Source organism: Patagioenas fasciata, chromosome 12, assembly GCF_037038585.1.
Source record: "Patagioenas fasciata isolate bPatFas1 chromosome 12, bPatFas1.hap1, whole genome shotgun sequence".
NCBI classification, from domain to species: Eukaryota; Metazoa; Chordata; class Aves; order Columbiformes; family Columbidae; genus Patagioenas; species Patagioenas fasciata.
Genome location: NC_092531.1, coordinates 22,888,169 through 22,900,634, shown reverse-complemented (window position 1 = coordinate 22,900,634; position 12,466 = coordinate 22,888,169). Strand labels below are relative to the sequence as shown.

The following is a 12,466-nucleotide window of genomic DNA, read 5'->3' as shown; positions in this document are numbered from 1 at the left end:
TGAGTACTTGTTTGCTCTTCTGTGCCAATAGAAAGCTCCGTTCAAGAAAAATAGAAAGTATGATTTAAATCGGAATGTGTACCTCTAAGACCAAGATATGTACATCTGAGGATTTACTTCGGCTTTGAAACCTCAGTCCTCTGCAAAGCACATTGTGATCGCATGTCATTGTCATGTTTGATGGTTGCATGTTACTGGCCAGCTGTTCAAATACAATTGTATGGTTTTGGAACAGATGCAGAACAAAGCAAGAAATCTGCTATTCTAAGAATATTTTCCTTGCCTGCCAAGGCTTTGTAATAGTGCAAACAAAAACATCTGAAAGAAATAGTTCAAAAATAGTCTGAGCTGGTTTTATCTTCTGTATTCTTCAGCTCCTCTCCCTAGGCAAGAACAGAAGGTGGCAAATTAGAAAGGAGCACAATGGAAATCTGTTACTGATTCTTCTGTTTCTGACATTTTTTCTGACTTTTTCTTCAGTTAAGACTGTAGTCTGTACTGCTTGGACCACAAGTGCAGCTGAGGAATTCCTGTGGAGATAACCCTGTCCCATCTTTTCCTACTGTTTTAAGTAGAAAGAAATCAGGAATGTTTCAGGATTAAGAGATATGGAGGGTATCAGGAAAAATTGTGAGAAAACATATATGCCAGACTAAAGCATAATAAAAGGTTTTTTTACAAATAGTCCTTTTGCAGGAAAACGTAGATATGGGAGATATAGGTGGTATTAGCAGATTCCACAAAGTTAGAATAAAGAAAACAAGAACATTAAAAACATTTGTGGGGTTTTTCAAGTGCCTTAGTTGGGCCTTGACCTTAAGCTGGTGAAATTAAGTGAAAAAAAAACACAAGGTGATGAAAACCATGAAAAAGTCAACTGAACTTTTTGCTGTCTTTTTCCTTAGGTACCTGCTAGCTGACTCTAACCATGTGCGAGCAATCTGTTGGTATTGGTTCCAAAATGCTCTGGGTGCACTAATAGGTCTTAACAACCCTGATGAGCCTCAGCTGGGGCTTCTGCCCACAACTCCGCCCACAGGTGCAGGAGCTCCATTTAAGCTCTGGCCTGGCCTTCAGTCGCTCTTTAAGCTTTGTTATGGTTCTGTGTAGTTGTAAGCTTTGTTGGCCCATGGACTGATTTTCTGTCTTGATATTATACTTTCATGTTTGCCTGGGTTCTCTGCTTACCCTAGCTGTTATCTCTAGTTCCCCCTATGCTTATCTTGCGTAGGAGCAGTGGGACAGGGCTGTGGCTTGTGTGGCCCCTGCCTGACTTGCCTCTGTCTGCTAGGAAGCAGCTGGACGTTGCCTCTCCAGATGATTGACTGTTCGAGCAATGACTGCTGAATACTTAAGTAAGGCTGAGCTTGTTGATAGTAGCATCTCTTTTTAGACTTTTTAGTGACCTAATATAAAATGTTGGAATCTGCACCTACTTTTTCAAGTGTTAAATGTATTTGAGATTTGAGGCTGTGCATAGTAAGAGGACAGGCTTGATTAGTGTGAAAATACTGTGCTGTCTACTATAGGCATAGATGTAGGGTCAGCATAGACAGAAGAAACTTTTGTAGCATTTTAGTTTTGTTCTCTGGTAGTCATTCTGTTCTCTAATTGATGCGGACCTCTTCCTGAATGCCTATTGGAAACAAAGCAAGGTATCACTGGACAGCCTTTGTAACAGTTTAAGAATCCTCTGTATATAACAGTAATGTTGTTTCAACTAGTATTGCTCTGATGCACTATAATATATCAATAAACAGTTTGCTGAGCAGTATATTAACAGATAGATTTTTGGTAACACCTGTCCAGAGTTAATGAAGATAGATGGAGTTCTACTAGCCTGATAATAATTGCCACAGTACCAGCGCAAATATGGAGGCCAATGAGAAAATTAGAAATAAAAACCAGAGAAGTTAGAGGGCAGTATCTGTTTCTGTGTTGTTGGTGGCAGTATACATAAATGGATGAGTCCTGTCCAGAACATGTAACTGGACAAGTGACCCTCCTCTGTCATGCTTCAGCATCTGCCTTGTTAAATTAAGCAGAACAAGTTGATCAGCTTACAGGCTTTTTTGCCTTTGTTGGAACACCAGGTGATTATCAGTGAAACAATTAAATTATTTGTGGCATTACCAGATGCAAAAGTAAACAACAGGTTTGGTTTGATAAAACATCCACCTCCATCCATCCACCCAATCTTGCTAACCCTTCTTACCTTCATTTGTTGTCAAGTGGATTGCCATCACTAACTGTTAATAAGAATAACAAGTCCATCTGTTGGCTCCCACAGATGATCAGAGCTCAGTCAAATCTGAGTCCCTTGTGAAAATGAAGTCACTTCCATCACTTTTAGTAGAATATAATAACAAAAAATGTCTTTCTTTATATCCAGGCAACATTGCTGGGTTGAGATGAGTTGAATCCGTTTCAAAGAGAGCAAATAACTTATCCCACTGCTATTGCACTTGACTCACTTGATCTGGAGCACTTGGGCTGCAGCCAGGCTATGGTGAGGAGAAGGGAGGCTTTTCCTTGGTAATGATTCCCAATATAGTCTCTGAATGAAGACTGTAAATGTGCAACTTGGGAAACAAGAGCATTTGCCAACATAGGAAAAGAAGCTGGCAAGTAGAAGAGAACAGAAGAGTCAAAAATGGATTTCAAACTTGCTTTCTGTCTTCACATTTACTTTCAGCTTTAAAGTATAGGTAGGTTTGGGGGTTCTGTCCTCTGTTAATGCATTATCTCATGTTTTATTTGCTGCTTTGTTCCAACTCACACAAGCTTACAGGAGTGTGCGACCATTTTATGTTATGGGTTTTGTTGGAGTTTTTTCTCTGTTTCTATTGACACATGGACTCTATGTGCGAAAGTGGAAATTTTGTTCCCATTGTTGCCAAACATTTGATGCACGATGTCACTTTCCTGAAGCTATTTTCTGGTGACCTAATTTTTGTTTTGGATTTTTTTTTTCAGTTCTGTTTGAACTGTTACCCACACTTATTCTTTCCTCTGGTTTTGCTATGTTTTCCTATGTTAATCATTAATCTTCTGCTTTCATAACCACATTGTCTTTGTCACTAGTATTCCTCCCAATTATGTATTTCTTCAACCTTGTCCTTTTTTTCATTCTTTCTCACCATTCTCACTGTTTGCTCCTTGCTTATGTTCTCTTCTTCTGTTTCCATATCGGTGTGCATCTTTAGACACTCCTGTAGTGACACAAGTCATCTTGTGAGATGCAGGTCACCTCATTTACTCTTCTTGCTTTTCCCCAGTGACCGTTCACAGTGAGGGCAGTAATTGTCCTGCTGACCTTTGTTGCTTGTGACTTGCAACATCATTGCTTTCCTCAGAGCCCCTGTTTGTTCACCAAATGTTGCTTCTTTCACGTAGCACTCAATAACATTTTATTTTTAATAATCACAGAAGTAAGGGCCGTTATGAACTGAGGAAAACAGATCATTGTCACTGTTGCGTGAGAAGAAAATGGCAGACAAGTTCAGGAATTCAAATTTGGCATATCCACAGTTCTCAGTGGGGTTGCTTTCTGAAAAAAAAAATCTGTTAAAGAACACATAGCTATGTGTAAATAAACTGATGCTATTTTACTTCTGCAATGAATTTTTCATTTTGCCTTATCTGCATTCAATCTTCATCTTTACAAGTTTATATTTTCTAATTATGCCTACAAAACTGCACCTAAATCCTTTTGAAAAGATATGCTGCAAATCCACAAAATTATCATCTAAGTGCATTACGAATTTATCTCAAAATGCTCATTCTAACGTTTTAGTTAGGGCTATGAACATTGAATGACAACAAAAAGTATGTGCTATCTGAATCAAGATGTGTTTGCTCTGGAGGGTCATGAAATGTAATGCATCTGCTACTACTATATAGGATCATAAATATGCAAATGACCCACAAGTTGTTTTGCTTGAGGATAAAAAGGAATTAAGAGACAAGAAAGGACAAATATTTATTCAAATACTTGAAATAGTGACCATTTGTATATACTGTATTGGTTAATGCCAGATTCATTTAAACACAAACTAAGAGGAAGACGGTAGCTTTCTTCTGTAATGTTTAGGTCTATACGTAAGTAGTTTTTCTTTCTTTAAGCCACAGGAATCTTTTCTATTTCCTATACTGATGGAGCTGTTTCCAAAGGGACGAGGATCAATGTGCAACACAATAGGTTCCATAACACCAAGAAATCAGAGACAGTGCTGTAGCTGAACTTTGTGCCTTTACACTAATAGAGGTTTTATTCTTTATAGGCCATAACATATTTGAGAAGTGTGACAGTGCATGATTGTGCTCTACCCTAGAGAGCTTGTTATTTCAGGGTAAACAAGCACCCTGTACAAATATAATAAAGGGCCAAAGAACTGATTATACCATGTCAGGGTTCTCATGACTCTAGTTACAGGAAATTTAACATTTTGCTTTTATTAGTCAATCAGGTGCAGCTCTATTGCTGATAACTTTGAGGCCTCAAACCAAAATGCAGTTTCTCCATGGGGCCTCAGCAGGATACTTCCAGCTTTGGTATTCAGTAGACATAATCCTGATTTATGAGCCAAATGTTGTTCTGCACTGTTTCAATAGATTTCAAATTTGTAGTTTAGCCAAACATATTTTTTCCTGAGTAGTATAGACTTTTGTTGTGATGAAAGAATGGGCCTTCATGATCGTCAGATTTGCTTAGCTGAACTTGTTTTGAAAGAATATTTATATACAAGTGAAGTGTGCTGAAGAAGTGTGTATACCTGTGTTTCGGGAGAAAGGTAGAGCAATGTGGTTTTTCTTTTAGATAGGAAGTTTTTCTATTGGTGTTCACTGAGAGAGTGAAATCTGGTGGTTATCATGTGATTGAACAAAGGGTTTTGTTTGCTGGGCCGGAGATATAACAGAGATTTTTGTTTAACAGACCAGGGATATAATTTGCTTCAATTTTGCTCTTAGCTATATCTTGCAAGATCTCTTTTCTCTGCCATTTCTGCCTGAGCTGTTGAGTGTAAGTTGAAATTTTCTGATGTTACAATCAAATGTAAATCAATGAATGACAAAATATATAATGGTTGTGTTTAATAGTGAAGACACATGGTCTCAAACCAGTGTAAAACAAAGGGTAAGACCATAATATTTCCAACCAGCTTCCTCAGGAGAGACTGTGCCAGCTGTACAGATGGTCAAGATCATGATGTGTTCAATGAAATAATAAGTGCAAATGTCCATATTTCACAATTTTATGAACAGTAAGGTCTTTATAGCTCTCATATTTAATGTCATTTAAATGATACGTATTTTAGAGGGCAGCAACAGAAAAGTATTTATGTAATAAAAAAGCATTGGTAATACTGAGAGATGAATACAGGGATTCTGCATGTGAACTCTGACTGTTAAGAGCATTGCTATAATTTCTTATTCAAAAATCTTATACCAGCTCTGCCAGGCTAATGTGCTGTGGGTTGAAATTAGAAGGCTGCATGGTAAAACTGCTGATAAGATAATACCTAAAGGACATGGTATGCAAACATAGTGTAATAGACAAATAACAATAGTTCCTGCCTTGAAGAGTTTATAATCCTTACAGACAAGACAGTAAACAGAAGGGAAGTTAAATGTTTCCTTAGAAAATGATGATTTATCTTAAACTGGAATGGTCAACTAGTTTTTGCAGATTTGCTGATGAGACTTCTCCAGGGATAAAAATTAGGCACCCAGAACCTGCAATTTTGTGTCGTTTAGCTTTAGGGTGCATATTGGAAGAGTCTGCTATGCAGCTATGGATGCTGTGAATTTTGAAGTGGTTGTTTACAAACACATCTTGCTTGGACACCTGATTTTCATTGTTTTTGCTTCACTCAGCAGAAGGGGTTATGAAGACCTTGCGGGGCCCAGGGTCTGCTTCACTATTGAGTGGTTAATAATTTGAAGAGAAGTGATATTCTATATAGGGATGGTGCAAATTCTCTGCATTCCTAACTAGATGGCAGATCTTGAGGGTCAGCTTCGTCCTGTAGTTGTGAACATCTTTTGTTCTTATAGTACTACCAGCCGTGCTTTTGGGACAGGAAAACTGATTTTCTGCATCAGTTGATCTGATGGCTAAGTTCTGGCTTTAAAACAACTTGTCTGGTCTATATACTGACTGCACCTGTGTATATGCACGTATCTTTTGAAGACGCCAAATTGCAGGAATATAACTGAAGGCATAGTTAAAGGACTATGTGCTTAAGTAACTGGAGGAGGCAGAGCGGGCAGCGCCGCGGGTTGTGCTCCTGCCGGTGTCCCGAGAGCTGCGGTCCTGCCGCTGTCCCCGGGGGGACCGCTCTCCGCTCCTGCCTTGTCTGCGCCGGTCTCCTCTGTGCTCCGGCGGGTTTCAGCAGAGGGCACTCTGTTCTCACGGTGGAGGAGGCGCTTCCCGTGCTGGGGAGAAACCTACACAGATTGGAAAAGTTTCCAGTGCAACATATTTGAACAAACTCTTCATCGGTTATGTTTAGTTCACTGGAGCGTATTTTTAACTTCAGTGGCAGGGATAATAGCCCTTTTTCTACGTGTTGCTCCTAGCGGACTCGACGAAAGCTTGGGACATCAGTGGAAGCCGTAGCGCGAAGGTAGAGGATTTTAGTGCTGCTGTTTAGCAGCCCAAAGCTCCGAGGGAGAAGCTGTCGTAGGAGACATACTCGTCAAATTTACAGTAGGAAACCTAAAAATATCGTAGAGGGCAGCATGATTAAAGACCTCCTCGGTGTGTGAGCAGATTTGCAGCTGTATTGTGAGAGTTACTTGGAGATGAGACACAGGATGGTTGTGGTTTTGGAAGCTGCTTTGCATCAGATTTGGGGGCTGACTTCACGGTAGCTTTTGCCCCTCGGGGGAAGACGAACCGCGTGGTCCCGGGCTGCCGGGGTCTCGGCCGCCGACACCGGAGCGCCGCCAGTGCCTCCGCAGCCGGGGGAGGGGGAGCCGGGCCCCCTTGGCTGCCCGCCCGTTCGCGCTGGCCGGGGAGGCAGAGGCTGCGCGGGGGGTGCCGAGCCGCGGCGGCGGAGCGGGCGCCGGGCCGGGCCGCGGCTCCGCGCCGCAGGTGGAGGCGCCCGGGCGCCTCTCGGCGGGGCCGGGCTGCGGCGGGCGGGCGGGGGCGGCCCGCTGCCAGCAGCCTGTAGGACCTTGGCGAACGTGCGGCTGTGGGCTGGAGCCTGGCGTGAGGGAGGGGCCGCCGCGCTGATGCAGGATGCTGTATCCCGGTGCCGTGACAGGCGAGGCGCTCCCTGCCCTGCGAGCGGGAAGGAGGCGCCGGCAGAGCCGGACCCGCTCCCCGCCTCTCTCCCGGCCCCAGCCCCGCGGCGCTCCAGGTGGGTGAGCTCGGCGGCCGCGCCGGGCTGCGGGAGCCCCCGCGGCAGCCCGGGCTGGCTCTCGGACAGCGGCAGCTTCCTCGACCCGCTTCTCCGAGCGGATTCCCGCCAGGGCGGCGGGTCGGGCCCCGCGGGTGGCTGCCCCAGACGGGGTGGTCGGGTTCAGCGTAAGCGGGGGCGACCACGGTGCTGGGCGGGGGTCGATCGACAGGGCAGAGCGGCGCGGCTTGCTTGGGGAGCCCTTGGGGAGCCCAGGCACCGACACCTGTGAAGGGCTGGTGTGTTTTGCCAGTTGTGGCTCTCAGCAATGCCTGGCGGGCGTGGGGGGAGTAAGGGGAATCTTCCACCTCTTATTGACATAGTTGATTGAAACTTTTGAATGACAAGAGCATCCAGGAGTGCTGAAGTTTTTGGGAGGAAGGAAATAAAATACCTTTTTCTGTAAGGAATCTTAATAATGCTCAGTTGACAGGTGCAAGAACTGTTTGGATAGACGTTTTTCCTTTGGGATATCTGACCTTTTAGAAAGGAGTACATTTACTGTGGAGGTTTGCAAAATAGTGGGGTGGTATGGAGGAGGGCAGGGAGCGCTGTTTGTGTGCTTATGTTTTAGGGCTGCATGAAACTTCTGCTATTTTAAGATCACGGGGTTGATAAATAGTCTGGGGCAAAAAGATACATCAACACTAGGAATTAGCAGCATTATTACGTTTTTTTCTTGATGGGAATTTTAATTTGAAGTCTTTAGTAAAAGTGACAGTTTCATGTTGGCCCTGAAATGGTGGTGGGTCAGTAAATTGAGGGATTTTTTCTTCTTTGCCCTGATAGCTTGGGGTCTGAGCTGTTATGATCAGAGCTTTCAAAGGCAATGGAAATGACTGCTGAGGCCCCAGGGCTGGGCTCTCAGCTTTGAGTGAGTGAAAGTGCTGAAACAGTACATCAGAAATCCTGTGCTGCTTGGGTTTTACCTTCTGGAGATCAGGATGGGAGGTGTTCCCAATGTGATAATTTTTCTGTTCAGGAGATATTCCAGCTTGCCCACTATTGCCAGCTTCCCCCAACCTTTCATTTTCCCCCTTTCTGTTCCGTGGTTGGCAGCAGCTCACCCTGCAGGCTGTGCTCATGGCATGCACGGCGCGCCTGCTCCTCTGGCCAGCGCTACTCCCGTGTTTGCATTGCGTTTCTTCCAAAGGCCGGTTCCATTCCTTTGCCCAGTTTGCTTTAGTCATTGAAACTCTGGCAGAGCCCACTTGATTTTGTTTGTAACTTGAAACAATTTCTCTCAGCAGAGCCTCAAGGCACAAGGATGGCCAGCCCTAAAGCCACGGGGCTCTTCTGGGAGATCACTTGGCTTGCTATCGCTGTCTATGCTCATCTACAGGTAGGTGACAAACTTGTTGCTATTGTCATGCATGGTCCTTTATCAGATGATCTTGCTGCACACTTTGAATTACTGTTTTTTAAATGGAAAACTGCCGCAGGAATCATACTGTAAATAAAATGCTCTGAGTTAGGTTTTCCTTTCACTGAACTGAATTTCAAAGACACCCATCTGGTAAATGAATATGCTCTCTCTTCCTAGTAATATTGTACCTGACTGTACTATGTGGGGACCAAAGGGAGATCTTGCCAGATGTGTTATGCCATGGGTCTTTCTAAGCAGCACAGCTGCTCTTTGTCCCCAGGAGGTTTAGCACCCGATAAATGTTAAGATACTGTAAGTGACAAGGGTTATATAAATACCTGGGTAGAAACATCTAAAGCGCTTGGAAGTCAGTGTCAGGGGGGAGGGTGGTCCAAAAAGGTCTTTGCTTCAAGTGTTCAATGAACACAGGAACCACAGAGGAAAACCGTAGCTGCCAACTGATCTATTGCCTGACACATGAGCCTAATCAGTTCTAAGAAGTGTGTATTTCAAGAAATATGGTGTGCTGGCATGCAGCAGAGCTGTTGTTATAGGATGTCATTCTCCATACTGATAGTTCCCACAGCACAGAATGTTACAAGGATTCTTCAGTCTTAAACACACTCAGATCCAGAAATCCCTGGAAAAGGGCAGCTAAATAGAAGAATATTTTTGGAAATAAATAGCATGGAAATAAGGAGCATGAAGAACTGAAGAGATTGTAGTAGACAGCTGAGTAAGCTATGATCAATTTAGGGTGGACTTGGGGGTTTAAGGTAGTGGGAATGGGGCTCCAACCCATCCTCAGTAGCAGCACTGAGTGCACTGTGTGCTGTGAGACACCTGGCAGCTGCATGTCCAACAAGATAGGGCAACAGTGGGATCTTCTGCTTTTTGCTTGCATGTTCCTTATGCAAGAATAAAGTGTTACTGGTTTGCAGGGCCTATCTGGCTTGTATTTTTGTGTGCAAGCAGTTGAGTGATGCTGTCATAACTGGCCCTATAAAACACCCAGAAATTAGCATGTGAAGTTCACGTGATAGTTCTGTTCAAGGCGAAAATAGAAGTTCAAAGAAGGGAAGTGTCACCTTCATGATTGGGCTTTTTGGTCATGAAGAGACCACTTTTTTCTTTTACAATTTTTTTTTGGTATTTTTTCTTTCTTTCATACTTTTCTTATTGTGGAACTGGAAACAGTAGTGGCATAGTTTCCTCTTCTCCACGAATGGTTTGGCATAGCTTCACATGTCTCTTTATAATAAAAACAACCCAAACACATTGTAATAATCAATAGGCTATTGTGAGTAGCTTTATGAACGTTTCAATCTAAGTCTTTTTTTTGGGTCTTGATTGTCCTTTAAAATATTCTAACCTATTTGGCGTATTTGAATCATTAGCACTTTACCCCACTCTTGTAGAAGGCCGTTGTGCTTCTAAGTTTTAGGTGTTTTATCACAACTGTAGGCACATTAAAGATACTTTATATTATTTAACATAACATTTTTGGTATCCAATAACCATTAATGCTTTAATTGGTTGCTTGGGGCCATACTATATGGACCACACACAGTCATTCTGCCCTAATATTGTACCATAGCTTCCACTTGTGTTGTTTTTGGCTATTAAAGTGCTTATGTCTGGATTTAATCAATTAGAAACAATTGGATGCTGGGCAAGGTCACAAGTCTATGTCATGTCACTTATGTTCAATTGATTAATTTCATCCTGCTTGAGGCAGGTACAGAATAAAATCATGACCATTTTAAAAGACTGTGGTGGAAATGTGGTATGAACATAATGCAAAGAAAACTTTAATCTGAGAAGTTGTGAAAAAGAGGAGAAATGCAAGTTAACTTTGGTTAGAGGAACCCTTTCTGATTCCTCGTAACCAGCACAGCGTGGTGTTCAGCTGGGCTCCAAACTGAACTCTGCCCTTACAGATATGCAGCGTCTCAAGTATGACAAAACAGTTTTGTCAAGGGCAGATTAGTTGCTGTAGTAGTAAGTTAGATTTCCCGGGGTAACTCGGTGAATAGTTGAGCACTGAGCATTGCTGAGCTGCCTGTTCAGGAAATCTGTTCTGTGACCAAGGGCAGTGGCGTAATTGACTCAGGACTAGATCACTTACAGGCCGGCCTTGACTGTGCTCTTTTGCAGACATAGAGCCTACTTTTTCTGATATGTGCCAACATAAATGAAATTAATGGACCTGCGTTACTCTAAAGCCAATGGTATTCCAAGCAAATAATACCTATATGTTTTTCTTAAAAACAAACAAAAAAAGATCCCAGTTTTTTCTAAAGATATAAATGATGACTCTGTCTAAAGAAGTTACTGTATTCCACAACCTATATGCATTTGTGATCTGCAACTATATCCTTGGCCTTGAGTGTAACTATCCATATGTATGGCTACATATGGTGTAAGAGGCTCTTCGTTCTTCTCACATAGTAGCAAGCAAGCTATCAATACTACAGATTTTAGGAGATGGTTAAGCCAATAAACAAAATAGAAGGCATCCAAGTCCAATTTTGCTGGTTTTAAGTGATCTTTTGAGTACATGTGGCTCCATACTGGTAATTGAAAAGGTAAGATGTTCAGCCTGGTAGCCAACTCTTTCTTAACCTTGTGATAACACTTCATTACACCATTCAACTACATGCGGTTATATTTGTTATGAAATGTATGCAAGACTGTATATCTGCATATACGTACTAATGGATTAATGACAGCAAGAAATGATGACTAGCAGATTCATATAGACAGATATGTCATCAAGAATTTTACACATGGATTCACTTTAGATTTATTCGATGTTATTTTGTTTCAAGTCAGGAATATGCTGATGTTTTCTAAGGTTCTTACAGTTCAACTTAAACCATCTACAAGTCAGTTCATTTCACCTTCAAAGACCATGGGCTTGCAAATGTCTGAGGAGGGAATAACAGCAAAGACACCATGTCTGGATATTTAAGCAGCATTACTCTGGATTTCTATGGAAGGAAAAGTTTCCTAGGTCACATATTCATTGAATAAACTGTTGGTTGTTCCTATGATTTATGTTTCTGCAATCCCTGCCTGCCTTATGGTTTTCTCTAACTATCTGTGATATTTCAGATAGAAAGGATATACATGCTGAAAACATTATCTTATTCAAAATGATTCTGCCATAACCAATCTGCCAAAACCTACCAACATAGCAAACGTCTTTAAGGCTGAATTTTGCAAGGCCAAAAAATCTGATGTCCATTATATGACATAGTGGACTTGGATACTATCTTTGTGGAAAACCTTTGGAAGATTGTTTTACAGTCACTGAATGTGTTGCACACTGATGTTCAGAAAATAGATTATGATCTACATGCCATACAATAGTAAGGTTTTTTAAATCTCCAGTAACTTCAGTCAAAAATATCAGGATGAGATTTGCAAGTCCAGAGTTAAATGTGAAGCAGTTTTCCTTTCTTTGTAGGCCAGTTGCAATTCTGCACCCATCTGGAATTTTGCCATCAGCCTCAATAGCCCATGGTTTTATTCTTAGTTGGAAGATTGAGATGCTTCTACTACAGTCAAATAACACTTTTGAGACTCTCTAGAACTGTTCTGACTTAAAATATTCATTATTTTTAAGATTGTAACTCAGTGACAGCGTTACCAGAAAACTTGTGTAAGCTTTGAATTTATGACTAATAAT

At 42.1% G+C, this 12,466-nt stretch overlaps 1 protein-coding gene across 7 annotated transcripts in view; it reads left to right on the top strand.

Moving 5' to 3' along the window:
* The first annotated feature begins 6,479 nt into the window (after positions 1-6,479).
* ADAMTSL3 (ADAMTS like 3) overlaps positions 6,480-12,466 on the top strand; it is a 180,380-nt gene continuing 174,393 nt past the window's right edge. For 2 of the 7 annotated variants that reach the window (XM_065847389.2, XM_065847387.2), the window contains exons 1-2: positions 7,197-7,367; positions 8,654-8,748. In XM_065847389.2, coding sequence (XP_065703461.1) covers positions 7,247-7,367; positions 8,654-8,748 — 216 coding nt within the window. In that variant the 5' untranslated portion in view covers positions 7,197-7,246. Of the gene's footprint in view, positions 6,630-6,693; positions 6,713-7,196; positions 7,368-8,653; positions 8,749-12,466 lie in introns of those variants that run through there. The other 5 variants (XM_065847391.2, XM_065847390.2, XM_071814054.1 and 2 more) reach the window with 5 other exon arrangements.